The 13,148-nt window shown below is 43.3% G+C and overlaps 1 protein-coding gene across 4 annotated transcripts in view; it reads right to left on the reverse strand.

The window, feature by feature from the left end:
• Nucleotides 1-717: 717 nt before the first annotated feature.
• LOC119164630 (uncharacterized) overlaps nt 718-13,148 on the reverse strand; it is a 231,070-nt gene continuing 218,639 nt past the window's right edge. For all 4 annotated transcript variants that reach the window (XM_075874289.1, XM_075874288.1, XM_075874291.1 and 1 more), the window contains one exon: nt 718-5,763. In XM_075874289.1, the coding sequence (XP_075730404.1) occupies nt 3,959-5,524 (1,566 nt within the window). In that variant the 5' untranslated portion in view covers nt 5,525-5,763 and the 3' untranslated portion in view covers nt 718-3,958. The remainder of the gene's footprint in view (nt 5,764-13,148) is intronic.

Here is a 13,148-nt window from a genome sequence, read left to right on the forward strand (position 1 = left end):
ACACCGGAAATACAGGGCCTCTCTTCTTTTGCTAAGTGTATCTGAATGTATATTGGCCCCACAGCAGTGCACGGCGTAGTGGTTAAGGTATACTCAGTTGCGGACCCGCAGGTCGCTAGATCGAATCCCGGCTGCGGCTGCTGCATTTTCAAAGGAGGCAAAAATGCTGTAGGCCCCTGTGCTTAGATTTAAGTACACGTTAATGAACCCCCGGGTGGTCCCAAATTCCGGAGCTCTCCACTACGGCGTCTCTCATAACCAAATGGCGGTTTTGAGACGCTAAACCCCAAGTATGAATCAAACAACTAATCACAACTTCTAGTCGCGTCGGCTGCAGTCCGAATAAACAGGGTGGCATCTCTAGACATGCGCAGACACCTGGTCAGCTCAAACGGCTTCAAGTGCTGCCGTGAAAAGACATGATACGGGGAGGCTGCTGTACTAATCCACCCCTTTAATTTTTGCATCTTGGTTCTGGGTATGTCCTTTACAAACTAAATAGCATAACTTGCTCACCACCGTTTCTGAACGTCTTTTTTATATCAGCCGAGCATTTGGAGCCTGCAAATGTGGTTCTATCACAACAATAAGTGTTTTCTCGGGTATATCGAAAAGTATAAACGTACGAAAGAGTTTTTTTTTATTGCGGCCTGCAGCAAACTCACCGTAAATCAGTGGTCTCTTCTGTAGGCTTGAGGGTACTTATCAAACTACGTCTTGGAGTTGATAAAATGATCATTTTATTACAGAAGGTACAATATAAATATCAACGCTTTTGGACACACATGAGGATATACAGAAACACTTGTAGAATTTTTTCTCGATAAGCGATGTTTCACTGCCGGCAGCTGTAGACAAAACACAATTAGCATATTGGCTCCCACTCCCATCATATAGCAGAAATAGCAAGTAGGCGTACATTTTCAAGGAATATTACTATTGTGAGCAGTGTAACAACAACCTTTAAAGTTGGTTGTAAAGAAAGTGTTGCAGAAACAGTGTCACTTTCATAATTGACCAATGTCCTGTTGTTGCAAAGGTGAGGACTGCTCATTCCTATTCCCGCAAAATATGTTCAGATTATACAGTGGTATCAGGTGGGCTTCAATATTTTTTGGACCTATAGTTCTGCGGTGGTCATCTTATGCTATGGTATTCTGTTTATCGCTTGGAATAGTTTATAGCATAACCTCGAAGAGAACACAAGTGCAAGGAGAGCCTCACTTGTGGTGGTGCTGATGCCCTGCACCAATGAACCAAAAACAATGTGGATTATGTTATTACTTTGTCAGGCTAATGAGCAAGAGTGGGTTTCGCACAATTTCATCTTCCATTTTATTTGTACACTTACCACAGCGAATCAGCAGTAGAGTAGTGCGTCCTCGGTGCTTTTGCGACTTTAATCTAAAAATATGTTTCTTATCATAACCAGGCCAACTTACAATCAACGTTACTTGAAATTACAGTGCTTTTAGGACGCTTATGGCAGTTGCTGCATAGGTTCATCTGTGTTTGCATTCGTAGCCGTCACGCCATGTGATACTTCGAAAGCAATCTTTATGCGAACTATGCAACAATGTTAAAGAATCCGGAATTTGTTTCCTAGCATGCTGACCTCAAGTGTGCGTTGCACAATAGCGGCATACTAATTGTCGCGGTGGTGTTGATAAGACCTGTTCATTCTCGTATATGCTGTGTCACCCTTCTTCGATGTAAACCCCTCTTTCAACAAAAAGGAATGTCAAGTAGTACAGTCACAACACTTACCTCACATTAAATACCAGAGCCAATGCTTTACACAGGCTAATAGTTGCCTTAAGGCAAAGAGACCGAGGAGGTGCGCGTTCACTATCTAAATTTACGTAAAAGAGCCCGGAAACGATCCTATGTTTCATACATAGCCGACAACTTTAACTTCCAAGAAATCTAGCCGAATATATATTGTTGAATATAGTTATTAGCTGTTGAAGATTACTTTCGGAAATTTGTGTTGTATGCGATTGCGTAGTTTCTTGCTAACAAGAATGACAACATGTCCAGAATTGCGCCACTTGTCACCGGAAGAGCAGTGGTAAAGAAATCACTGTGTGCGCTACCGAGAATAAACATGACACGAAATCTTCATGAAAAAATAAGATCTGGCGCCTTTTTACTCCTTAAGCAAGGCTAATACGAGCGTTCAAACGTCTTCTTAATTTTGTGCTTAACCGCTTTGTCGCCGAAAAATAGAGAGCAGTGTTTTTCTTTGCGTACTACTTATTGTTTGATAGACGCTTCTTTATCGCATAAAAGTTTGATGCCAAGCAATCAGCAATCAATGATAATAGCACAGAGAAAACACGTAAAGTTGTGTATGAGTAATGATACAGAAGAATATACACGGACGGACACTCAAATGAAATGTTGTGATAAGATAACATAGAACGTAAAATGCAAAGTGCAGTCTACATGTATAGGTCTTCCCAAACAAGAATCATAGAAGAAAGCTTGTGTCAAACTGATAGAGATGCATGTAGGTCTTGTTTTAAAAATTCAGCTTGAAGTATACACTTTCTTATACACGAAGCCCTCGCTACAACGTGTGCATTTCTCAGCTCCTTCATGGAATGTAAAAGTTACTTGTTTGAAAGGACATGGACATACCAGATGCGTGGTGGACGACGACATATGTTATGTGTACGCAGGCATGTGGGCCAATATATGGTCGTCATTTTACGCCATTTTAAACAGCACTAGATGTATCAATATTGTTGTAGCTCGCTCAGGTGGCAAAGAAAGCACTGCATTGAAGGAATGGTGAAAGTTCGAGATTTTAGTAGAAGCTGACAGATTTCGGTAAGTTCATTCAAAATCCACAAGGGCTTTGATGAACTTACTGATTGGAGCGCACAATCCTGTGTGCTTTTACCAGTAATTTAATTCTTTGAAAATGTAGTCTTCGCAGAGTGTTTTTTTTTTCTTCTTGCATGTGTTTCACGAGACTGTTGCAATTAAAGGAAAGACTTCGCTTTCGGAGATGAATTGCTTGAGTAAATTCGTGCATTGGTTTAAAATACACTTTGTGGAAAACGCAACTTGAAGTAATTGCCGCTCTGAAATAAACGGCACAGTAAATACATTTTCTGTCAAGGACCACGTGTCTCTGCCGAAAAATCATCCAAAAAATCACCCTGTATTGAGCTGTTGATGAAGTTTCATGAAGCAGGATCAAAATATAATATTGAAGCCCTTCTAAATTCTATAGCGTACAAACATTTACACTGCTTGATTATATTGCTGTGCCAACGCACAGTTAAAATATTCATTCGGCAATCCAGTAAACAAATGCTACTAATATAGCTGGCTGACATCAATGACCTGAACTTTACACAAATTCAGTTTACTTGAGCACGATGCCTTTTAGTGCATTCGTCAGGTTCATGAATAGTGACTTGTTGACATGTCTCATAATCATACTAACGTTTGACATAGTCCATAGTTATGCTGTATGCATTGTTATTTTCTGTGCGAGCATAACGAGTCAACACGTATCTTTGGCTGTAGGAGACAGTAATTGTACCACCAATGTGCAGAACGTACAGCGTCATATGAAATTAAGTGGCAGTAAGGCAACAGGATATTTTCCCAGATTGCCAGCTAAGACATTGCCGGGCTTGAGTAATGTGCCGGCAAAAACTAAACTTTCGAATGCCATGCTCAGATAATCAATAAAAGACTATTTTTCTGTAACTGCGCTCTGCGGGACCACATGGGTGAAAGAAACAGCTGAGATTTTCATTACAAATGATGAAATGCTTCCTTGTTCACCTTCCTCAACCAGTTGAGCGTCCGAAGACCTCCACAGCGTTTGCGCCTGGCGTTCATCTAAGGATGCTTTTCTTTTTTTTTTTGCCTACATGCGTAGTTCGCTTTGCCAGCTGCAATGTTCGTGTTATGGTAAACGCATGCTATGTGGTATTCACTTTTTCACGGCTTGCTTTTTGCCGTTGGAGGACCCTTTGCCGAAGTTCTTCCTCGTCCCCTTGAGACTGCGTACCGTGGGTTCGAGGAGGCCTAACTGACGCGCTCGTTGGCGTTCTTGAATCTTCTGCCTTAACGTCAGTAGTGTCGATGGACTGGCCCCGGTACCGTGCTTGACGTGCTTGCCCGTTAGCGCGCGTGGGGCTCTCTTGCGCATCCCGCAGTTGTAGGACTCCAGATGGTTCCCAGCTGCTGGTCCCAGTTCATCCTGCTCCTCGAGTGGTTCCAGCCCAGGCGCCATGGGGGAGGCCAAAGTCACCTGTGCGAGGAGTGGATTCGGCATCACACCGGACGCAGCTATGCCCTCCAGGTGCCGTTTCAGGAGTTCGTGCTCGTGCAGCCGTTGCATAATCTGGGTGTAGTAAGCGTATATGCTTAGCGGAAGTGCAGCGGGGGCCAGATGCCGCAGCTGTTGCAAGAGAGTCTCTTGTGGCGCCCTTGGGTCACAGATTGGGGAACATGGTCGTGAGTCCGGCTTTGAGATAGTTTCGATGTGAACCCGTGCCTGCTTGCAGTCAGCCTCGTCTTCATCTTTTGTGGAACCTCGCTCCGGAGTTTTTATTCCACCTAGTATCCTTCTTTTAAGCGTCAGGGATGGTGATCGCTGATCCCGTGGTGGTGGAGAGGAGATCGAAAGTTCCTCGTTGCTGGAAGGTTTCATAGTGTCACTATTTAGGCGGTTCTGTATTTCGCTATCAGACTTGCAGCGTGCTCGCATCAGCCGCTCCACGAGGCTCTCACTGGTGATCTCGAAGAGCTTTGAGCAGCTTACTGCCCTCTTTACCGCCTGGTCTTTGTAGTTATTGCTCTCGGTTTCAGGCATGAACGACTTGTTTGATGATAAATCCTCCGGTGCATCATTCTCCTGCCGATGCTGATGAGCAGAGAGCGCACGTGACTCGAGAAATCGGATGAGTGTAGGGTTAGAGTCCTTGTCTGTGCGGTACGGGCCACTCATAAGAGGAGCACGGGTTTGTGACTCGGGTCTGGTATCTTCTTTTCTCAAGTCTAAGAGATCATTCCCTGGGGCTCCATCGTTTCGTGCACGGCACACGCAAGCGCAGTGATTTTCTTTGTTATCTTGACACCGTTTGTGGGTGGAGCCAGGGTCATCACTCACTCTTGTCATATTATTTGTCGCTGAATGATGTTCACCGACATCCATGAGGCGTGCGCTGAGTTCCGTATACCTTCCGACACCATGTTGAAAAGCAGCGGCAGGTGTCGGCAAAGCGTTTAGAAGTATCTTTTGCCAAGCATGATTGAGCGCCCCCGGGTGAATGGGGCGTCGGCGCACTGCTGTAATAGTCTCTCCTTCTTCACATTCCTCGTCGCCTGATTGGTAGTTTGGGCTCTTAGGCGACTTTTTCCGCAGGTCCATGGGAAAGTCATAGTAGCCATTGTCGTCGGTATCATCTCGACACAGGTCGCTCTCTGGGGTGGATGATGACGAGCACGATCTAGGCCTGAGCAGGACATCGCCGTCGCAGGACTCCTGCTTCATAGCGTCACCACACTGGCCTCTCCTTGTTGTCGGGGTTAGTCGCCTTTCTTCTTCTTGCGAAGTGTAACCACACCTTCCCAAGCCATCCTGGCTCAGTTGAACCTTCTTCAGTAGATGAAAATGTGCTCCTTGTGCCTTTAGTTCAGGGTTTCACCGCAGCCAGTGGAAGACGCAAACACAGGGCAGAGGAGGTTGCACTCAAGCCTCATTCTTGAAGAATGTCCGTCAAATTATAAATCCTGCATGAAAAACAGAAAAAAACCATGAGTTACTTACATGCTTGTTTTTCATTGACAGTATGTACAAATAAAATTTTCACGATTGCGACAACCCTAACTACTGTGAAAATCAGAAGTGTTTGTAGAGTATTTCAGTATTTATTTTTTGTCAAATAGCTCCAACTACTCTGCAGATCACATTGTCTCGACAAATGAAACGCGTTGTTCTGTTAAGAGGTCAAGATAAGGCAAAAAGTGCGTCTTGTAGCTGTAAACACGAAATTGTAAAGGCGCGCTGGCGCATCTTGTGGTACCAATTTAGCAGAAGGATTCAAGCAACAGTTATGAGACTCTGATCTATGACGTCACAACATTATAGGTATGTATTTAGTGCCTTCATCTACACGCTCAAATAGGCTCATTCATAAGTTATTCCTTTTTCGTGTTTTGCTTACATTCAGGTTTACATCACTTGTATGATTGCAAACTGTAATACTGGCTTGCCTTTATAAATATCAATCAACAAGCATACCAAGCGACAAAACACCTCATTATTGAACCTTAATGAATATGCAAAAGCACATCAAAGTCACTTTAAAGCTAACAGTAGTTGAAAGCAGCGCCTTTTGTAAAGAGGATCGCATTGTTGACAACATTGATGGTATACCAGTTATTGGCCTTGCGACCAGCGTTTTCATCTGAATGAGATAGGAATCTATGTACCAAGGCATCCGTGTAGCAGGCTGCTGTCTGTTGCCGAGTTTCCGAAAAGGGAACTGCAAGCTTTGCTCACTGAAATAGCCTGTTGTTAGTTCAATCCTACTTGCGTTTCTTTTTTCACTCAGCTTCAAATATCTGACGCGTCATTGTGCTTCGCTTGATTCGTTGGTTTTAGGACATGCTTGTCTAGAGGCGTTCGAGAGCCGATATTGTTAGCTTTTCATAAAAGGTCACTGGTGATAGCACCGAGAGCTGAGTATTAAAAAACATAAAAAAGGAATAATTTAGCTGGCTGGCATGTCTTCATTTGGTGAAAAGGGAGCTGATGCACATACGTACGAAGGAATAAAAGAACGACAGTGGTCGCAGGAGTTTATCGCTCTGTTAGCTGAAGTTCTCTGGCATGAGGCTAAAACACCCCACTCCGGTGAGCCACCCGCGTCGCAATCCTGGTGCCACCTCAAAGCTTTACCCTATATCCACCATACATCCTACAATTTGAAGAAGATTAATTGCGAGCCGTTGCAATGTGCCGGGAGTTTTTTCTGCCCCGCGCAAACTGTCAAAGCTCTGCCCAGCTAACGGTGGCTGCATTTCCGATGGAGGCGCAAATGTTGTAGGCCCGTGTGCTCAGATTTGGGCGCACGTTAAAGAACCCCAGGTGGTCTAAATTTCCGGAGCCCTCCACTACAGCATCTCTCATAACCATATAGTGGTTTTGGGACGCTAAACCCCACATACCAACCAACCTGCCCAGCTAACAAGAATCCTTTAAGAATTTCTTCAGCTAACAAGAATACTTGAAGCTGTGACATGAAGCACCAGTTACCTCATGTAGCCTGCGCGGTTATCGTTCTTTATGATATTCCACTCTCACGTACAGAGTCGTTTGTCATACAAACTGATTGGTGCATCAATGTTCGAGCAAAGAAACATTAATTGTCTATAATCAGTTAAGAGATGGCACATTTGGCTGTGGACGTCCCACATAGAAAGTGTCCCGAATTTCAGGGGCGTCAGACTTTTGGGCACAAGCCATGAATGAACGGACAGGGAAGAGATGGAAGCCTTTTATATCTCGACAAGAGGTAATCGCTGTGTTATCCAATCTTCGGTTTCGTTATTTGGCGGTTATAAGAAGTTCTTGTACGTGATGTTGTAATCTACAGATTGTGATAATGGTATGATTGTTCATTTCTATTACATGAGTGATGAGCGTACATAATCATTACTTATGAAGAAAAATAAAGTTAGTTGTAAGTTTCCGTTTGTCGGTGTCGGCCATTTCCTTGCAATCTAAGTACGCAGCCATATAGTTACATACTAAAACACTGGTGCATGGTGCTGGATAATCTACAGCGCGGCCACAGTCATCTGTTTGTTTATAAAAATCGAATTGAATTATTCCTAGCTTGCAGTTAATTGAATCCTCGTGAAGTGGGTTGGAACAACGTCTGAATCCATTCGAATGATAATTTTTGTGTTACTGCGTTAGAGGCTACTTCGGAAAGCGCTTCGCATTGTGCGTAGGAGAGATCTTAACGATAAATAAAGCGGTAGACGCGGTTACTGTGAATAAATTCTGTTGAAGTTTAGCCAAGAAATAGTGTTGTGGCCATTTCAACTTATTCAAACAAAGATGTTGATTACCACGACAGTACAGTCTTGCTGCTTATAGTATATCACATTACACGATCATTTTAAATGCTCATTCAGTTTTCGAGCCTCCACGGGTTGTTACCGCGACTGATAACCAACAGTGAGGGAATCTACATGCAAGGCTAGACAGGCAGCCTACCCTCCGGGTAGGGTTGTATCTATCGATGCTACAACCATTTTGCAACAATATTCCAAAGCTGAAAACAAGCGTACTGGAAAAACAAAAGGCGACTCTCACGAGAGATGCAGCAACAGAATGAACTCGCCGTAGCACACTGCTATTTAGAGTGCTCCTAGGAGTGGAGCTTGACAAAATACATTTGTGCAGCTCAAACTGTTTTAATTACGTGCCTGACATTTCAACCAAGCAAAATTAGCACATACGAAAACAGACATGAAGACAAGGCAGACAAGGTCAAGGGCTTTAATCAAATAATTGCACCCTTTCTGAAACGGCCATTAGAATAACACTATGTCAATTTCTGAAAACCAAAAAAGCCCTTCCAGTACTAGAAAACGTTGAATCTGTGATATCAACATAAAATAAACCAAAGACTTTTATCGAAAATATAGCTCAGGGCATAAAAGTCGCTTCATGACTGTTCTCTTATAGCACCCGCCGTCACTCCATAGGAGTGAGGACTCGGAAGCGGTTACAGCCGCAGAACTGCTAAATGAAGCGAGAACACGGCCTGAATTCACTGCAGGTCCTGATGGTATAATGACGCAAAGTTTGGGATTAGGCTAGTTGGTATTCCAATATTAAACTGCTCAGCGCGAAACATTTTAGACAATGAATACAAGAAACGAGGACTAGCGCTCACTTTCAGCTTATTTATTACTACTAACAATACTACAACTGATTTATGACTATTAATATTACTACAACTGATTTAATACTACTGGACGTTTCGGTGATTTATTATTTAAATAAAAACCTCCATAAAATTTATCCCCTGGGCGCCCTCAAAATTGTTAATCACGCATTTAGAAATTCTTGGATTCATTACCTGATGGCGATTTGCGAAAGAATCACATCATTCAAAAAAGGCAAGGTGCTGAGTTTACCTCAAATATTATCAGGCCTACAGCAGTCACATCGAATCTTGTAAAACTTGGAAGTGCGAGTGTGACAAATTGCCGAATGTTTGAGTTCCACGGTTTTTTGTGTGAATAATGGTCATTTCGCCTGTCAAGTACTGTCTCCTACTGGTGAGCGCAAGGCAACCAGATACCGGAGTGACCACGGGTGTTGCTTTCAGGACAGCTCCGAGAGCGGAACTGGAAGCGATGACATTGTACACTACTACGTCAGCAGTCAATAATCGGGGGATGACACCTTAGAGATTTTGAGGAGCCGCAATGGAAAGAGACGATTTTTGAGCATGTCTCCAAATTGGAGTGATTCCATCATACAATCTATATGGAATACCAAGGTATTGACCCTCATAATAATGCCAGTTCTTACTAGTTACAACATGAGACGCCTCAACCGGCAAGCCGTGTCTGTGCATCTGGAAGCACTGGTTTCGAACGATGCAAAAGAAGTCAGAGTGAATAGCCGCAAGAACATCATGGCGAGTGACGACAATCATATAACTGCAATAGATATATTGCGTAAAATTATGGAACTTGATGAGATGGAAGTCCACTCTCATATATCGCTGGGCAAAAAAATGAACACCGGGTTATTGTAGGATGTTGACGAAGCCATTACCACATCGGGCATACCAGCCTTGATCAAGCCGGCTTCTGAAGATACCATTATGGCAAGTATGTGTCGTATCGAAACATTACGACACATAGGGATTACATTTGAGAGCGAATCACTTTCATCACACGTAAAAGCGGGCTGTTTCCAACACGCAGTTCGCCATTTTGTAACAAAACCGCTTCAGTGCTGGAAGTGCATGAAATTAGGTCACGTAAGTGGTGTGTGCACGAACTCTGCCGACTGTACTTGATGCACTGGGCACCACATCACGAACTCATGCCAGGACACGATACTGAAGTTCTCAAATTACAATGAGCCACGTAATGCTTCTTCGAAGGACTGGCATTTTATTTTGCAGATGACGATTGGCCTGAACACCGAAATATACATGCACCTGATGATGCACCTGATGATGCATCAGACTTCGACACTTCATCGATTTTTCATTAACCTGATGGACGAAAACGAAGAAGTTATCGGAATGGTCAGCACCCTAGTCCGACACCTACAGCCCGAAGCTTTTTGCAACTGCTGCTGCGCACTATCACTCAAGTTCTTGCAAGCTTTCAGATGCCTGCTGCTTGAGAACGCAAGCGGCACAATCTTGGCTGCACCATCGGCCAGCTTTTGGGTGCATGGGGCTGCTCCTACAAGTTACGTAATGCAACGAATGTGCTCATTGGATTAGGAGACGCGTTTGACTCACCATCTGTGATAATGAGCACAAAAGTGCCGTTATGTCGACGGCATCAGTGACTTCCCTCTCTTTCTCTCGCTTTCCAGCTTTTTTCCTCCTTACCCCTTCCCCAGTGCAAGGAAGCCTACCGGGGCTCAGCTATGGCTAACCGCACTGCTTTTCTTTCTTTTTAAGCTCTCTCTCTCGCGCGCTCTCTATTGAAACTTGTCGAAAAATCTTTACATAATCATAAAGATCGTTGGATGCCAGAAAAATGACACCGAGCCCTTGCCGAATTGGACGCAGGCATGCTCGCTCTATTTGGTATGCACACGCTGATACCGAAAGTAGAATATAGCTTGCCCAATATCAGAAACAAAATTGTGCTTTAGTAATGTTAGACGTCACGAAATCCTACGATAGTGTAGAGCATGTGAAACTAATAGATTTGCCTGAGAACTTAAGATTGCCAAACTACTTTGAGGCATGAATCTATGGATATTTAGACATCATGAAAGCCTATTCCAGTGTACAGCATGCGAGGCTGATACATTTGCTTCAGAACTTAGGACTGCCACAATATTTTGTGTCATGGGTTTCACCGTTGTTAAATAGTAGATAATTCCATCTCAATTCTCCGACATATACAAAAACGCAAGGTCTCCCGCTAGGAAGAAAGTTTAAGCGGAAAGACAGAGAGGTTAGCCAGTTATTAGACCGGCTGGCTACCGTGTGCTGGAAAAAGGAATGAGGGGAATAAAAGATGATAAAAAGAACTGTTGCGAAGAGAGAGAGGGAGAAATTACAAAAAAAATAGTGAAAGAGAAAAGGCAGCATCAAAGAGTATAAGACACTAAAGTCTGTCTTTGAGGCCAGTTGTCTGCAAAAAGCGTAGCAGAGCTTTCAAAGCCTTCTATGCTGGGGATGGGCTCGGCCAATGACCCAGAATCTTTTGTTCCGACAAAGTCCAATTCTCCAGCCTATCGAGAGCTGCAGTGACTTCTTGTATTTGCGCGTTGAAATGGGTGCACTCACATAGAAGGTGCGTGATGATTTCTTCGCAACTGCAGTACGGGCATGTAGAAGAGCTGGCCATTCGAATGAGATAAGGTCCCGCTAGGGTCAGTATTATAATATCACCGCTACTACCGTAAACACAGGATCCAGCCAGCGCCACCACGGGAGGCTGTGGAGTGATAACTTTAGTCAAGCTTCCTGTATAACCGACGCTCCTCACCAATACCTCCAGTTTACCCGGTGAAACCGCTGTCAGCAGAGCTCTGATTATGCGTTTTTTAATGTGCTGTCAGGGAAGTCACTACTCTTTATGTAAGAGTGATGATAAGATTATATATAGGAGTGATGATATATAAGAGTGCCCACATAGACTATTTAAATTTGAATCGCAGTGTTTTCATATCTGCAAGCTTTCGCTATGTGGGGAAGTTGAAGAAAATATTGGTCCTGATATTGCCAAGATGCTTCAAATGCTCATGGATAGGTCTACACAAACCTGCATAAAATGACTTGGCTGACGTTCTAAAAAGACGACGAAACTCATCAAAATATTCATCAAAATATTGAGTGTCTGACCAATACATCGTCGCTAGTGCAAAAAGAAGTTAAGAAAGTCTTAAAGCAGACTAATACTACTGCTGACCTAAATGCAATACCAGGAGAAATAAAGAAACTATAAAAGCGCAGCAATAAAGTTGGTAGAACTAGAAGACTAAAGTGGAAGATCTAATCTAGTACTGTTCAGAATTAAAGCAACCAAATATGGAATGTCCAACATGCGAACCTCATTCAGAAAGTTGTCAAACAACTAAGAGAAGAGAAGCTTGGCGTTTGCTGCACATCTATTGCACGAGCACATGGACTAAAAACGCCGTCATGAAACAGAACTGTCATCGTATACTTTCAAGATTACTTGGCAAAACAAGTCTTAGGTAATTAAGCGCAGTTAAAATGCACACGCATAATTCTTCAAACGCTGATACACTGTGCTGATATTTTTTCTTTATCGCTCGCGCCATTTTTCACTGGAGTTGCGCGTAGCTCATGAAGTGAATAATGGCACGCGCTTTGTTTTGTGCGTTGTTTGCTGGCGATATGTCTTGTGGCTGCGCCTATAAGTACAGCAACCAGAATACAATTGACTGTGCTTTTTTTTTTTATCGAACTTGAACGCGATAGCTTTAGTAAGAAGCAGTCTCTGCACAACATCGTCTGAAAGAACGTAATTCCGTCATAGAACACATTCCTTGCGAATTACGGTTCTGTCTTTATTGCTCATGCTAAAGCATGACTGAATGCTGTATGTACATTAGCGTGCTTCTTTTAAGATAAACGTACTTTTTTGCGGCTAACATTGCATTGCATAACAGTAGGATCTTTCTGAATGTGGCCAATATTCTGCCGAGACTCCACCAAATCGCATATTGGCAACGGTTATTCCTTCTTGAACAAGCTACAGAAACTGCTTTACGAAGCGAACAGTTACCAGCTATGATAGAGCTTCTAAATTGCACCTATCGTGATTGTTAGGATCCGTTGGATATTAATGCGGAGAAAAGTGAATGAAGGAATATATCTAGGCTACACTAGTGAGGATCACCAAACCAAATATTTTTTAGG

Source organism: Rhipicephalus microplus, chromosome 9 (assembly GCF_043290135.1).
Source record: "Rhipicephalus microplus isolate Deutch F79 chromosome 9, USDA_Rmic, whole genome shotgun sequence".
In the NCBI taxonomy this organism is placed as follows: domain Eukaryota; kingdom Metazoa; phylum Arthropoda; class Arachnida; order Ixodida; family Ixodidae; genus Rhipicephalus; species Rhipicephalus microplus.